Below are 15,263 nucleotides of genomic sequence, written 5' to 3'. Positions count from 1 at the left end.
GATTACATTCACTGCAGTCATATTAAGTGATGTCTACTGTATTTCTGTTTTTAATTTCATTTGGTGAAGTTTTTAAGCATGTTCATTATATTTTTATTGGTAAGTAAAAAAAGGCTTTTTTTGTTTGATAGGTTGATGTCTGTGATCTTAAAATATATTTTGCCTTGTGTAAGATTAAACTGATTAAAGATTCTTAATATTTAACAAAAATACTGGTATTTTGTCTCTTCTGTAAACTAAACCATTATTTAATTAATAAATTTCTTTTTGAAGCTAGCAGGAAAACTGTTAATTTATTTTAGTAATGAGCTAACTTTATGTTTTGAAAATAAAAAGAAAATTAAACATCGTATTATGTTTCATCTCATCGAATAAATTCTTATGTTTAAAAACTGTAAGAAAACCTTTAATTTGTTTTAGCAATGAAATCAGTGTATCAGGTTTTAATGAAAGTTTCCCACCGCCGCAAATATCATCTGCGCAAACAGTTTGCTTTGGTGTGTTTAATCATATTTTGTCAAATGGTTTTTGGCATTTGAAAGAAAGAAACTTACTTTAGAACACACTAAAATTTGCAAAAAAATATCATTAAGTACGAGGTGCCTGATAAATTGTATTAAATTCAAAATGTTACATATTTTTTTACTTTTTAAATGTATGGAAGGTATGCAGCATTCCCATGATAGAGCAAATGTATATTCGTCCTCTAAAATGTTTTTTCTGCCACCTGGACCATCTGTTTCAATAATCTCTACCAATAAATATTAAACTTTAGAAGGCAATTTTAAAATCTGACCCCTTTCAAAAAAAAAATTTTTTTTTTTTTTTTTTTTTTTTTTTTTTTTTTTTTGAGGTTAGTGTTATTTTTAGATATTCTTTTGACTTTTCAAATGTGCAGAAGATAAGTAAGGTTTCCATGTAGGTCTAAATGTATATTAATCTAGTTTTGTAAAAATTCTTGTTGTGCTCTTCCACCTTGACCTTATTGATAACATCTACTCATAAATTATATTAAACTTTTTTGGTGACTTAAAATCTGAATCCTTTGAGATTTTTGTGTGTGTATTATGTTTAAATTTATGTCTTTCTTTATGCTATTTTAGGGAACTGGAACAAGCAGAGACTCTGACGAATATCGCTGAGACAGAAACTTTTAAACTTCCCAGTGGGCAAGAAATTGAAAAAGAAAATATCCTTTTAAAGCCAATTAAGTGTTTTATTATTGCGCTTTAAATTTTATGCTTGTTGTGTTATTATGGTTCAGTAAACACTGCAGATTTTTAACATGTTTCTTAACACAGTTTATACACTGGTAATAACTACACTAGTAATAATAAGTTTGACATTTACAATATTAAACACTTATATTATAGTATTAGTTATAACACTAGTGTTATTTGTACATTTTATTGACTGTTTGTCTATGGCTATTTGGATAACATTAAATGATAAGGAACAATATCCTTCAAAATAACAATGAAATTTTATGAATTTAATATAAATAGAGCTAAAATGTATAAATAAATAGTTTTAACAACATTATAATTAGAAAAGGGAAAAAGCTCATAAAATTTCTGGAAATTATTTTATTGATGCTGTACCCCTAAATCTTAATTCTCAGAGCGTATCCTTCATTTAGTGGGAAAAAAATATACAAATTTAAAATTTAAAAATTTAGGCCAAAAAAGCAACCTTCGTCTGAATCCCCCCCCCTTAGGAGATTTCTGCTTCCTTCTTCTGGAGAAGAGGGATTTGTGTTTGATCATCCTCAAAATCAATTGCATAATTTTAAATGTTTGGTTGAAACTGAAAGTAAGCTGTTTGGCGACATAACTTACTTGACGAGATTTCTCTGTCACTTATCATTTTTTATATAATAATCTATTTTGACATTGCTTGGTATCTTAGCTTTAAAAAAAAATCCATTAATACTTTGAATAATATTAACTGAATTGTTGATCACAACAAGTGATGTATTCTCTGTTTTTTTCCTATACAAATGAGCAGTTTGATGACAACATATGAACTGGTATCTGCTGTAATTTCAAATTGACGAATCTCTCATATCCGATTAACAATGTTGTCTCATACTATGCCAAAAGAATGAAAAAGTTTTTCCAAGCTACAAACTTAATTTTATTGCAAATTCTCTCATAGGTAATTTAAATTGGTAGTCTTATTTATTATTATATTTATTGTAATACTGTAGCATTATTCACTATATGCTACAGTATTTTTTCAAATACTGTAGCATATAGTGAATTTATTGAACAATCAATAAGCCCTGCTTAAAAACCTACCGCATTTTGCATCACAGTTAAGATGTAAAAACACTGGATTTCTTTCCTATGTTTGGGAAACTGCAATTTTAGGTTAATTTAAGAACTGTAAGTAATCATTCAAATTCAATGTCACTTCATTTTTTTAAATGCTCCAGATTTCATAGCCCACAAGCGGCCGAGTGGTAAAGTCACTGAACACTAGTAGTTCGGTCCAAGGTTCGAATCCCGCGAACGGGCTGGCTGCATGGGCGTTTTAGTGGTTTTGCCCAATGTGTGACGTGTATACGAGCCAGTTCCCCGTATAAAGTCCTCCATGAAGGCATCCCTCCCCTTAGGCAGATAGCCCTAGTGAGCTTTGCCATAATCTCAATAAACCAAACCAGATTTCATAAATGAATGCATTTCCATAGGTTATTTAGGTATTTTTAACAATTTCAATATTGAATTTTTTTTAAAAAAAGAAATTGTTTTGGAATAATAATTTCTGGCAACAGCTTATTATTTGAAATGAAAAATATCATGTGCTACATTTAAATTGTTTCTTTCAAAATTTTACATCTAAAGAAGCTGTGGATCGACGAATATGATTTTCCACTTTTTAAGAGAATTATTCCTATTCCATATTTCAAAACCATTATGAAATGCATGGTATTAAAGTTTTTAATGCAAAATAAGCAACATTGTTAATCAGAAAGGGAAGAACTGCCAATCATTACTGAAGAAGACTCTAAATGAATAGCCAAAAAAGATATGTACTGTTTTTAAAGTTAAATCATTGGTAACAAGAAAATCCACCGATGCAGAAATCGTTTCCAAAATTCATCTTCAAATACATCTTTAGCAACAATAAATAAAATGATAAATAAGAAAAGTGGGAAAGAAATGTTAAAATCAACTCAGCATACTATCAAAGGAAATTTTTATTTCCAGTATCTACTGAAGAAATTTCATTTCTTTATCCCAATGGTTTTCAAGTGAGGAAGGGAAAGTTCCTTAAGACAAGGCAACAAGTCATGCTTTGAAAAGTACTACTATATTCCTTGAAAAAATTGAGTCTTATATAGGTATAGTATATGTATCTTTTCATTGTATTTCTGCGAAGTTCTCGGGCGTTTCACTCATGAACTATTGTGCCTTTAGTTTCTCGAAAGGAGATCTACCTAAGGCTATCAGGCTGAACACTTAAAAGATACTCTTTACATATTAAACATCAATTAACCCTGTAAAAATGTGTAAACACCCCTTGTAATTCATACAGTTAAGTAAATCGTATTATAAGGTTTTAAAATAGTACTTTGACAAAGATTTGATGATATAAATTTGATTAACCTTTGTCTGGAGTTGTCCATCAGTTAGGGCGTTTTGTGATAAGAATGATCACTTTTATTAGGGATGCATTTATTTGTGAACAACTTTTTTCCATAGTTGGAAATTAATAATTTTTTTAATAAGAACTAGGTTGATCGATCAGCATCTATAATTGGATAAAGATATTTTGTAATAATTTTTCTCCAGGGTGACAAATGCCATGACATGTTGTAGCTGTATCTGCAGCTTATACAGTAAGAAATGAAGACATTTATTAACACATTAGAATTATTTGAAATAAATATCAGTTTGAAAATTAAATATTTAGCTGTCTAGTATTCCAACTAGGAAAAATTTATATTTTAGTTGAGGAGAATCATTTTATGACTTCATGAACTTGATGTCAATTGATTTTGATCTTAACTTTTTATTACTTGCCGAACCGCCTGATCTAGTTGCAGTCAGCCAGAGGATCAAAGACGTAGTTTCTGTCCTTACAGATTTTAAAACTAAAAGAGAAGAAGATAAGTAAGTGTTTTCATGTTCTTGTTTTTGTTTAATATTAAGTACTTTCTCTACTTGTGTCAAATATTGAAATTAATTTTAACCCTTTTCTGTTAAGCTGATTTTATTGAAATCATGTTCAGACGTCTATTTGCAATTACAATACAATATTCCACATATGAGTTATTTAATTAAACATATTAGAACTATTTTAAACAAAAGTTAGTCTCAAAATTTAAGATTTAGCTTTCAGTATATTTTAATAACTCACGAAGTTTCTTGCGCGTACCAAACTTTAGATCCAGAAAGAAAATAAATATAAATTTGAAATTTCTCCCTTTTGCAATATTATTCTTATGGCTTACAGTAATCAAAATTTAAAGTGCTTTGTATTTTTTAATAAAATTTGTCATTTTATAAAAAAAAAATTGATCTCACCAGCGCTTTTCATGTCATGCATTTGCCTCACATGTAGTTTGAGTATCTTCTAAGTCATTGGTCTAATTTATTCTTTAAAAAAATGTTAAATTAATTGCAAATGGCAAAAATGAAATAATGCACTAATTACTTAAGACTACATTAAATTGGGGGGAAAACAGATTATGATTTAATAAATAGAATAACTGTTTACTCCTATATTTCATTAAAAAATTTTATTTTTTACTGAAGTAAACATTTTACGTGCTCTTCAGTGTGGATCTTAATACACTGCTCGACATTGAAAATGCAACACCAAGAAGGAGTGGTCAGAAAGTGATGAAATTTGCAAAAAAGACAGAGACAGCAAGCAGCAATAAGTGATCTTTATTTCAAAATGATAGTCAGAATACAGAGCGAGAATGGCATTGGCTCAGTAGGATGTATTACCACCACGGACAGCAATGCACAAAGAAACGTCTAGGCATAGAGTCAATAAGAGTGCGGATGGTGTCCTGAGGGATGGCTCTCCATTCCCTTTCAACCATTTGCCACAGTTCATCTTCTGAACGGGGCAGGGGCATTGTCTGCAAACGGCGTCCAATCACATCCCTCACATGTTCAATTGGTGACATGTCAGGAGAGTATGGTGGCCAGGGAAGCATCCGTATACCTTGTAGAGCATGTTGGCAGGTGCGAGCACTGTGTGGTCGGGCATTATCCTGCTGAAAAATATCATTAGGCAGCCCCTGAAGGTAGGGGATTGCCACCGGCCGCAGTACATTATCCAAGTATCGTTGGGTCATCATAGTGCCCTGAATACGAACTAGAGGTGACCTGGAATCGTAGGCAATAGAACCCCAAACTATTATGCCACGTTGTCGTGAGGTGGGGCATTCCACAGTTACTGCTGGATTAGATCTGTCTCCAAGTCGATGCCACACACGTATGCGGCGACTGTCACTGGATGAACAGAAGCGTGACTCATCTGAGAACATGACGTTTCACCATTCTGTCATCCACATCGCTCCAGTCCGGCACCATTCTAAACATTGGCGTTTATGCTGTGGGGTCAATGGCAGTCTTCTTAACGGACGCCGTGAGTGCAGGCCACGTTCAACCAGTTGACGGGAAATAGTTCTGGCCGACACGGGAGCATCCAGGGTATCTTGCTCATGGTGCAGAATCGTGGCACAAGTGACTTGCGGGACCACCACAGCTTGTCGGCAGATGCGTCGACCAACACGTGCTGACGTCACTCTGGCTGCACCTGCACCCCCTCCTTCTTCCCACATTTCCTTGTTCCAACCATGTTCGCCATAGCTGATGCACCGTGCACACATCCAACATGGTATCAGCAGCGATTTGACGTAAGGACCAATTCTTAGTCCAATCACCATAACCCTCATAAAATCGTCTATCTGCTTCGTTGATGGCATTCGTTGTGCCTTCGTTGATGGCGGCCTGGCATTCTCTCCTATTACACGTATCCTCTGGGACAAAAACCAACTTTCTTCGATAATTTATCTGGCAGAAATAACAAGACGAATATCGCCCATTCTGCACATTCCTTATATCTTACTTCACGTGCATCAAAGAGCTGCGCATTTCACTTCATTCGCATAACTCAGTGACATGCGTCTACTCTAAAATTTGCATAAATTTCTGACCACTCCTTCTTGGTGTTGCATTTTCAATGTCGAGCAGTGTAATTTAACAAAATTTTATTTCAAATGAAGTGAGTGAAATATTTTTTGTTTATGTAAGATTTGCATGATTTCTAAAAATGTATCTTATGTAGATTTTCCTTCAATTTTCTATTAAAAAATTTTTTTCTTTGTTGATAATAAACTCCTTAATTTTATTTCTTATTTGAATGATTCTGTATCTTTGTAGCAAAATGCTGTATTGGATTAATTCATTGTTCATTAATATATGGAAAGTTTTTAATATTTTTACCTTTTATCATAGTCTTGAATTCAATGAAGAGTAGTATTTTTCTTGTGATATTTAGTATATGTAATTTAATCATGTGTAATTTTATCTTTCAGGGATCGGATAGATTATCTAAGCCAGTTAAAGCAGGATTTGTGTACATATTATAGCTACAATGAATTTCTCATGGATAAGTTTCTCCAGCTATTTTCACCTTCAGAGGTACGTATTGTGTAACTTTTCTGTTCTCAGATCTTCCTTTAAAAGTGTACATGTACTCTAAAATATAATTAATTTATTTGGGCATTTTACTTTTGATAATGTTTGTTAATGCAGGATGTCTAAATTGTTGTGTCTGACAGTTTCAACAAAGCAAGATTTCTATAAACAGAACATTGCAAAAGCAAAGCTTATGATTTTGTTCTCAGTAGATTTTCATGTGTGTAGTATTTTTGTGGCTATGCTAGTATCACTCAAACAAAAATGGCACTGTGTATGGTGTATGCATAGGCAAAATGTCAAGCGCAATGAAACTTCTGTTGCATGTTTCAAAAGATTCTGTGTCAGGTAACATCATATAGCAGTGGTTTTTCAACCTAACTTGCACCATGCATGCTTTCAACGTTGCTAGATCATTCTCTCTTTTTTTCAAATTTGGAAAATGTATACGCAGTAAAAGCTCGACTATCTGAAAAGCTTAAGACATGCCAATTCTTGGGTACATGATATTTCGGATGGTCGAATGTATAAATAATGAAATTCACATTAGAAAAGCCAAATGAATAAAAAAAAAAAAAGTCCACACTAAAATTATAAAACCAACATTTCATTTGTTTTACCAACTTGAAAAAAAAAATTTCTTTTCAGGCTTAAAATCTGACATATTTCTTAAACATGAAAGTAGAACATCTGATCCCATTAGGGAATCCTTCCCATCTTGAAGGTTTGTGGAAATGTTCGCAGAACCTTTTGGTTAAGCTTGCATCAAAAATAGTTGAAAGAAGCTCAGTTAAGTATAGTTTAGTGAAATACATTTTTCATTAGATCTTAAGCTCATTATGTGTAATGAATTTGTTTAGGAGAAAACGATTGAAAGGTTACTGCACATACTGTATGAAAGTGAATGGATAAATTCCACAGTTGTATATAAATCAGAAGTACTGTTTAAAGAATTGTTATTCAGAACTAAAGGTGTTTGGAAAGACACTTTTGTCATTTATGCTGCAATGTGACTTGATCTTTTTGATTAATAATTCAGATTTTGAAGTGTTGTAAAACTAGTTATAATTTTATCACATGGCAATGCCATAGTAGAAAGTGATTTCTCAGTTAATAATGATAATGTTAGCAGGAAACCTTCAAGAAAATTTTTAACAGCAATGCTAACTGTTTAAGATGCCATTAAAGTAAATGGAGGTATGATGAATAATAAATAGCTTCTGATATGTTACAATATGCCAGATCTGCTCATGGTGCATATCATCAAGCACTCAAAGCCAAAAAACTGTGTGATAGTGAAGATTAAAAAAAAATTATCAGAGAAAGGAAAAACACAAGCGCAGATTAAAATTTTGGAATTTAAAAAAATGAGCAAATATGTTTCTTGAATTGACTCATAAATTGCAGAATTAAAACAACAAATTTAGTTTTGTGCAAATTTTTTTATTGATGTTTATTGATCATTTCTGATATTATATACTCTTTTTCATGTAATTAAAAAGGTCATTTATTTGAACTTAACTAATTTTGTGATGCAACTGATTGCTGAAGAGAGTGTTGATTTAATGTGTAACTATTATGTAGCAAGTTTTCTTAGTTTGGCAAGGAGAAAAACTCCTATTATAGTTATAATAGTTATGCTTTGGGGATTAAGTTTTTTTTCCTCAAAGTCGTATATAATTAGCAAATTTTTATGGTTTCAAGTAATACTGTAATTAATTTACCCTCAGCACAGTCAATGTGCACTATGCAGCTAGACTCTAATTATCTTAAAACACGCCTGGAAAAGTCTTGGAATTTAATTCTCCTGTTACAAGTGGCAACTCTTATATTCTTGTCCATAAAAATTAACCAGCTTATTCAGAATTAATTGAGTTTACATTAAACAAAAACAAACTTTTTAGTTTATATTGTGATATTATGCTTATTCATTGTTGGCATTAAATTACACTGTTTAGCGAAAATCTATTTCTAAAACAAGATCTATAATGGTGTTTCAAATCAAGTTTATTAAATTTTTCAGAGGAAATTTTTTTTTCTAAGATGTTAAAATATTCCGGTTAGTTGAATGCTGGATAATCGAGCTTTTACTGTACATATTTTTAAATTTAGATTATTCTTTGTTTTATAAATAAACCCTTTCAGGATACTTTCAGCAACCCACGTATCACTGGAAAACTAACGTAAGGGATGTGTGATTCATATACGCATTTTAAGCTGAAACATGTTTTAAAGACCAACAGGTGGCACCCTGTGTCCATTATATTTGAACTGACTATTTTTAGGCTGATCTTCAGTTTGATCCCATTTGGCATAACATTGGTGTCAGCTGTTGTAGGGGTGGAGCCAAACCATAATGTAAACAAACAGTGCTTGTCTCTTTTACTATTTGCAGTTCTATTATGCTTTTCACTGCTTTCATTGCTTATATATCGCATAGTTCCCTTTTTATTTCCGAAAGCCTCGACTTAATCTATTTTGGTGTGGTAAATGAGTGACGGCACTTATTTTTATTTCTGCAAGCACTCATTGCCACCCATGTGACATGTATTAGTGTGTACAATATAACGACTCTTAATTTAAAAACATGCTACGTATGTAGAACTTAAACCTACCATAACTATCTAATGCAATTTTCTGAAAACTTAAAGAGCACATTAACCTGTAGCAAACATCATTTATTGCCATTTATATGATGGAAATAGAATGTGCAAGGCAACCAAAAGAGACTCTTCCTAAAGTTTACAAACTATATGGTTAAAAAAAAAAATTGAACTATTGCATTTATTTTGCAATATAAAATTGAGCTTTTTCAAGTATGATTTCTAACACAGAGAATTCCCAACCTTTTTCTTGCATCAACCTCTTTTAAAGAAATGGCTTTCTTCATTGACCACTTCATTTTTCTCTAATGTACAACCAAATCATAGTACAATACACATAATTACACATAAATAATGTAAAGGTGACAGTTAAGACCCGTTTCCACTGCTGTGTATGCGTTGTGGTGCGTATGTGTTTCTCCAATCATTAAGCGATGTGCAGTGACGGATGCAGTTCAACTTCTATCCATATGTCTGCGGATGGTCACATGGTAAAAAAGAAGCAATCAGGTGTTGTCACCAAAAATTAATGGTGGTAGAAGTAGCGATGAACGCTGGCTTAGGGAAAGAATGTTTTGCTAAAAAATACTTATTTCTGATTTAACATTATAGCGAGAAATCTGCGTACTGAAAAAGACAGCCATCGACTGAATTTAGTTTTAAAAAAAGATTTAAAAAAAAATAAGATAACTGCAACTATAGTACTAGTTGACAGAGAAAATCAGGCATTCAAGAAATTCAGTTTAAGAAAATCAGGCCCAAAAAAATATAATTCCAAGTCCATGAAATAGCAAAATTTGTTTTAGTCCATGAAATAACAAATTTGTCCTGATAATTATTTCCTAATTCTGCATACACATTTATTTACCTTTAATGAAAATGAATGTCTGACTGTAGCAAATCAGATATGGCATTAAAAGATTTGTTATTTTTTCTTCTGAAACAGGTAAAAACTAAAAACGTTAATTATAAATTAAATTTGATAGCCTTATAAATATTTCACTGTGTTAAGGAGTATGTTAAATTTGTGTTTCTCTACTTATAAATATAACTTTTTGGCTAACATATATTTGTAAGGGCATGGAATATACTTTTAGCAACCTGTTTAATATCAGTCGGAATGCCACTTTAAAAGATAATGCTTTTTTTGGGGGGGTTGACCTAGAAGCTGAACTCTGGTGAATTTTTTAGACGGTAGCACACTGAAATAGGACCAAAATATTTAGTTTTAAGAATTCATTTACTTGATGATGTATATAAGCCAAAATTGCATACTGTGCCTGTATGATGATAGCTTAGTGGTAAAGTTGACGGTAGCATTGTTTAACTTTTGGGCTTGTGAGTTCGAATCCCATATGCTTCTTCTACCCTGTCTGCAACTTTCTTAGCTTCTTGTTCCAATTTGATCTATATTTGTGTTTTATAATTTATTTTTATTATTATATGCATTAAATATAATGTTTTATTTATGCTCTTATTTATTTAAATTTTCCACGCAAGAAATTTATTTTGAAAATTATATAATACGAATTTAAAGCATGCTTCCTGTACATATATACATATTTTTTCTTTTCACTTTTATGTGAATGTACATACATGTGCTGAGAGTTTGGGATGTTCTCAGCTCTAAACTTTCACTACCAATTGACATGAGACAGTATTAATGCCCAAAATTTTTTTTAAAAAAAAAACTTACTATAATAATTGCTTTAAATGCAGTCCTCTCCAGCAGAAGCACAGGAATTAATTAATTAAATATTTCCATTTTCTTTACTTCTATAAAAAGATATATGAATTAAAAATAATATTTTTTGGATTAAACATAAAATATAACTGTGCATAGTGCATTTTAAAACAAACGAGATTTCTAATTATCCAGCTTGTGTAAATATTGTGAACATTTCTTTACAGTTGCTTTGTATTTCTAAAGTACCAACTATTTTTTTTAATTCGTTTAACTTTTTTATTTTATTTATTTATTTAGTTTTTCAGTGACAGTAAATTTTAGTTTTAATAATATATATTTTATTTCATTAATATTTAAGGTTTCTAGAAACGCAATGAAAGTTTACTTCAGCTTCTATGCAATTAGTGATGTTTATAATATGCTGTATAACCTTACTTATCTAAAAATTGCTAGTGTACTTTACTTTAACAGTTCATAAGCAGAAATAAAAATTTCCAATAACATGGAATTTTAATATCTTAAGAGTCTGAAGCTCATAAATTAAATACAGAGACATCTGATAGCAATAAATGCAATCGTCCACCGAACTTGTGTATGCGTTTCTCCCAATGACGCTTTGCGTTCACAATGTGCTAATGGAAACGGGTCTTTAGACTAAAAATATGAACAAAAGTTTTGGGAGAAATGGTTCATTAGACTTTGTTTAATTATTTTTTATATTTTTGTATTTTTAATTTTTACACAGACATAAACAAGTGTTCAGGGAAAAAAAAAAAAAAATCATATATGTTCTAATTGCACAAAATTTTGATTTCAATGAATATCATGGCAGTGTTTGTCTTATTGATGCAAATTTTTTTAACATTGGCATAAAAGTGTTTAAATTCAAATCGCCTCTTTCAAAAATATTCAGCCTGTTTCTTGTTTATCGTTCTTCATGTTTTTTTACTGTGTTATCTCACATATTGCTCTTTTATACTGCACTTATTGCTTAAAAAAATGTGTGCATAAAAAAAAAGTAATATTGACTTAAAAATGTATTAAATAATTTACAATTGGTTATTAATTTTTTTGATGATTTCTTCAGTCAATGATTAATTAATCTTTATTATGTCAATGAATTGACGATACGTATTTGGCAACCAATCCCCGGTTTACCCATTGGTCATCATTGATCTTGTTTAAAATTTCACCGACTCCTCAGCAGACTCAGTATTGACCCTGCTATAAATCCCTGTTCTGACATAACTTTAAATTCATGTATTTAAATGCTTAGCACATTAAATGTTATATATGCTCTTCAGAATCATAATGTGAATATTATTTTTGAGTTATAAAAATAAAGGTTATTAACATGTTCACTGCCATCTACAAGAAGATTCATAGGCGATCACCTTACCTAAATCACCAAGTATGAGTACTGCCGTAGCAAATGTGTACAATGTTTATGTCTCTGGTGTATAGGAAGGAGTTAAATAATACACTTGGCATACTGAAGTGAACTGTTTATTTCTTAAAATGTTAATAAAATAACTAAATATTTAGGATACAAAAACATATCTGTTTATGACATATTCCGAAGATCACAGCAAGTAGAGGATATTTTTATAATATGTTACAATTTGATTAAATTGAACTATGGAACTATGAGTGACTTTATTTACTGGTCAAAATTGTCTGTTATATCAATGTTTAAATTAATAAAACAACAGAAAATAATTTAAAAGCATAAAAGTGCAAATAGGATCTTGGCATGCATGAATGGCCACACCATATCAGCTTAAGCAGTGAATGTGTTAAATTCGATTGTTAATGAAAACTTACATATCTTGTTTATTTTTAACAATACTTTTAGAACTAATGAAATGTATTTTTGCATTTTTCAGTTGGTGGAACTGTTGGAAGCAAACGAAGTTCAGCGACCAGTCACCATAAGAGCCAACACACTAAAAACCAGGCGTGGCGACCTGGCCCATGTAATACATTTAAACCATTTTAATTATTAATAACTAATGCTGTGATTGTAAATTTTCTTTAAAAAATTACATTTCATCATTTGGGACAAATTGTAGTTTGCGCAGTTTAATAGCATAATAGTTAAATAACAACAGTAATTTAGTAAATTCCCAGCAATTTATTACATTTTCTTTCATCTGAATTATCTTAATCTACTGTAAACATTTGTAAATTTTTATGTGAAGATTCGAGCAATGTTTAATCAGTTAATAGTTGCATTTAATTTTGGTTACTTTAATATGTAATACATGACAAAGTTTATCCACATAATTACTATCTACATTAATTGTTAGTTTTATTTTCATCATATTTAAAAGTACTTTGAGAATGAGAAGCTTTCCTTCGCTCCTCAAGGTTTTCTTGACATCCAATTAAATGCTAATATATTTTATATCAAAATTGAATTACAAATAGTTCAATAACAGAACCATACATTATAAGGTGAATTAAAATCAGTTTGAAGTTCCTTTGAAATGGTGTCACCATGCAGTGTGAAAAACATTCAGATTTTTTTCCACTTTTTAATATTTCAAGGTTGGCAGCTGCAGTTTATGATGAATTGTGGTGTGAAATTTTTTTCTTTTTTTCTTAGAATAGGGTGTTGTTAAAACTGGATGCAACTTTTTCTTTCTTCATTGACAATAAACTGCAAGACATTGTTAGCATATCTAACACAGAACAGGTTTATTGGAGTAGTTTTCAAAAAGGATGTTTTTAAGAAAAATCTTAGTTCTAACATTAATTTTTTTTGGGGGGGTGTTCTTAAAACCATTGAACTGCTGGATTGCTCAATTGCCATAATGTAGACAGTATAGAAAGCTTTCTCATAAATACTCCTTAAATTATTTTTATTTAGAAAACTCTTCTGTCAACCAGCAGTGCTTATGGTGATGGCAAGAAAAATTCACAACAGTATAACAATATTTGGAACTTTGTTCCAGAGATTGTATTTTAGAATAAGCTGCAAATAATTTGAAAAGGTTGCTGCACTTTCTTGTTTAGATTTTCCCAACAACATTGGAAATAAAACTCTGCAATACTTAAATTATGTCGTAGCGAATGTCACCTTAATTGCAATTTAGTCAATATTAATTAATTTTCATTTAATAGTTTCAATAAAATAAAGATATTGGAAGTGCGAAAGATGCCTTCCCGAAAAATGTGCTACTGGGCAAGGGCAACAACGCCTCCAGCCACGCCACTGTTCTACTGTATATTTTTAAATATTTTTAAGGTTTTTTGTTTTGCAACATTTTTATGTTTAAAAATTGCAAAAATGAACAGAGATGTTGAAATTGGTTTTGAATCTAGTTTTCAATTTGGTTCACTGATTTAGTTTCATATGTTCATGGCACTAGACATTATTTAAAAGTGAAAATTTTCTGCTTGTAATTTTTTCTAGGATTCCAAATAAACAAGCTTTTATATATATCTTTAAGAATATGTGTTATAATATTAATTTATTAAGTAGGAATTAAGAAACAACAATTATGATTTGCATTTAAACTAAGAATACTGCAATTAATTATAAAAATGATGTGCAAAATAAGGAACAATATTTCAATTTGCATTACAGTTTGTATTGCAGCAATTATATTAGTAAAGGCAAAGAGAAAAAAAAAAAAGTGTGTGTGGCACCAAAACTCAACTGATTGACATTTTTACCCGAAACCCTAGTGTGCACGTTTGGTTGTTGGTTGATTTTACGAATTGATTCATTAAACTCTTTCACATCAAAGTCGCCCCGACCGCCTCAATAATTTCCTACCTAGTGCTCTTCCCCACCACGTTACTGCATTGCTCATTGCTTTCAAGAGTTCTTAAATGACGTGTCAATCATTCTTTTCAAGCGATTAAAAATAGTTCTGTTATTTTAACACATCTTCTTTTCCCTTTGTTTACTGTCAATGTTTAGCTATTTATGACCGAAGTTGCAATCCCATCCCAAGGGGGAATTTCACATAGGGTGAAAGCGTCCAAGAAAGAAGTTGTCGCTTTACTTAAGTAGGTTATTGTTAGTGCTGTAGTGTTCAATTTGTGTTGGGGGAAGAAAAAGCATTCCAACAGAAATTCGTATACACGGGCGTTTTCGATGTTTGAATAAAAGAGATGTGGTCCTCTCTCGATGCGAAAGAGTTAAATTTACTGCTCATTTTTGCACGAAGTTTGAGCTGTATTGTAAAATGAAACAATCAAATAATGGATCTATCTTCATTTAATATTTTTTAATGTTCATTAAATCTTATCGCCAAGCCTCAAAAATTGTATCCAACTTTGAGTTGAATTTCTCCT

General features: G+C 31.1%; 2 protein-coding genes across 2 annotated transcripts in view; one reads left to right on the top strand and one right to left on the bottom strand.

Annotated features, from left to right (window-relative positions):
* Positions 1 to 15,263, bottom strand: part of LOC118198461 (acetylcholine receptor subunit beta-like 1) — a 316,357-nt gene that overhangs the window by 235,565 nt on the left and 65,529 nt on the right. The window lies entirely within an intron of this gene.
* LOC118204698 (28S rRNA (cytosine(4447)-C(5))-methyltransferase) overlaps positions 1 to 15,263 on the top strand; it is an 87,404-nt gene that overhangs the window by 49,139 nt on the left and 23,002 nt on the right. Inside the window, exons 7-10 of the mRNA XM_085820126.1 lie at positions 1,104 to 1,189; positions 4,025 to 4,118; positions 6,563 to 6,668; positions 12,842 to 12,931. Coding sequence (XP_085676252.1) covers positions 1,104 to 1,189; positions 4,025 to 4,118; positions 6,563 to 6,668; positions 12,842 to 12,931 — 376 coding nt within the window. The remainder of the gene's footprint in view (positions 1 to 1,103; positions 1,190 to 4,024; positions 4,119 to 6,562; positions 6,669 to 12,841; positions 12,932 to 15,263) is intronic.

The sequence above is a fragment of the Stegodyphus dumicola genome, chromosome 1 (assembly GCF_044657685.1).
Source record: "Stegodyphus dumicola isolate Sdum_Otavi_A_Nest chromosome 1, ASM4465768v1".
NCBI classification, from domain to species: Eukaryota; Metazoa; Arthropoda; class Arachnida; order Araneae; family Eresidae; genus Stegodyphus; species Stegodyphus dumicola.
Note: the sequence above shows the minus strand (reverse complement) of the source record. Positions and strands in the feature narration are given on the sequence as shown.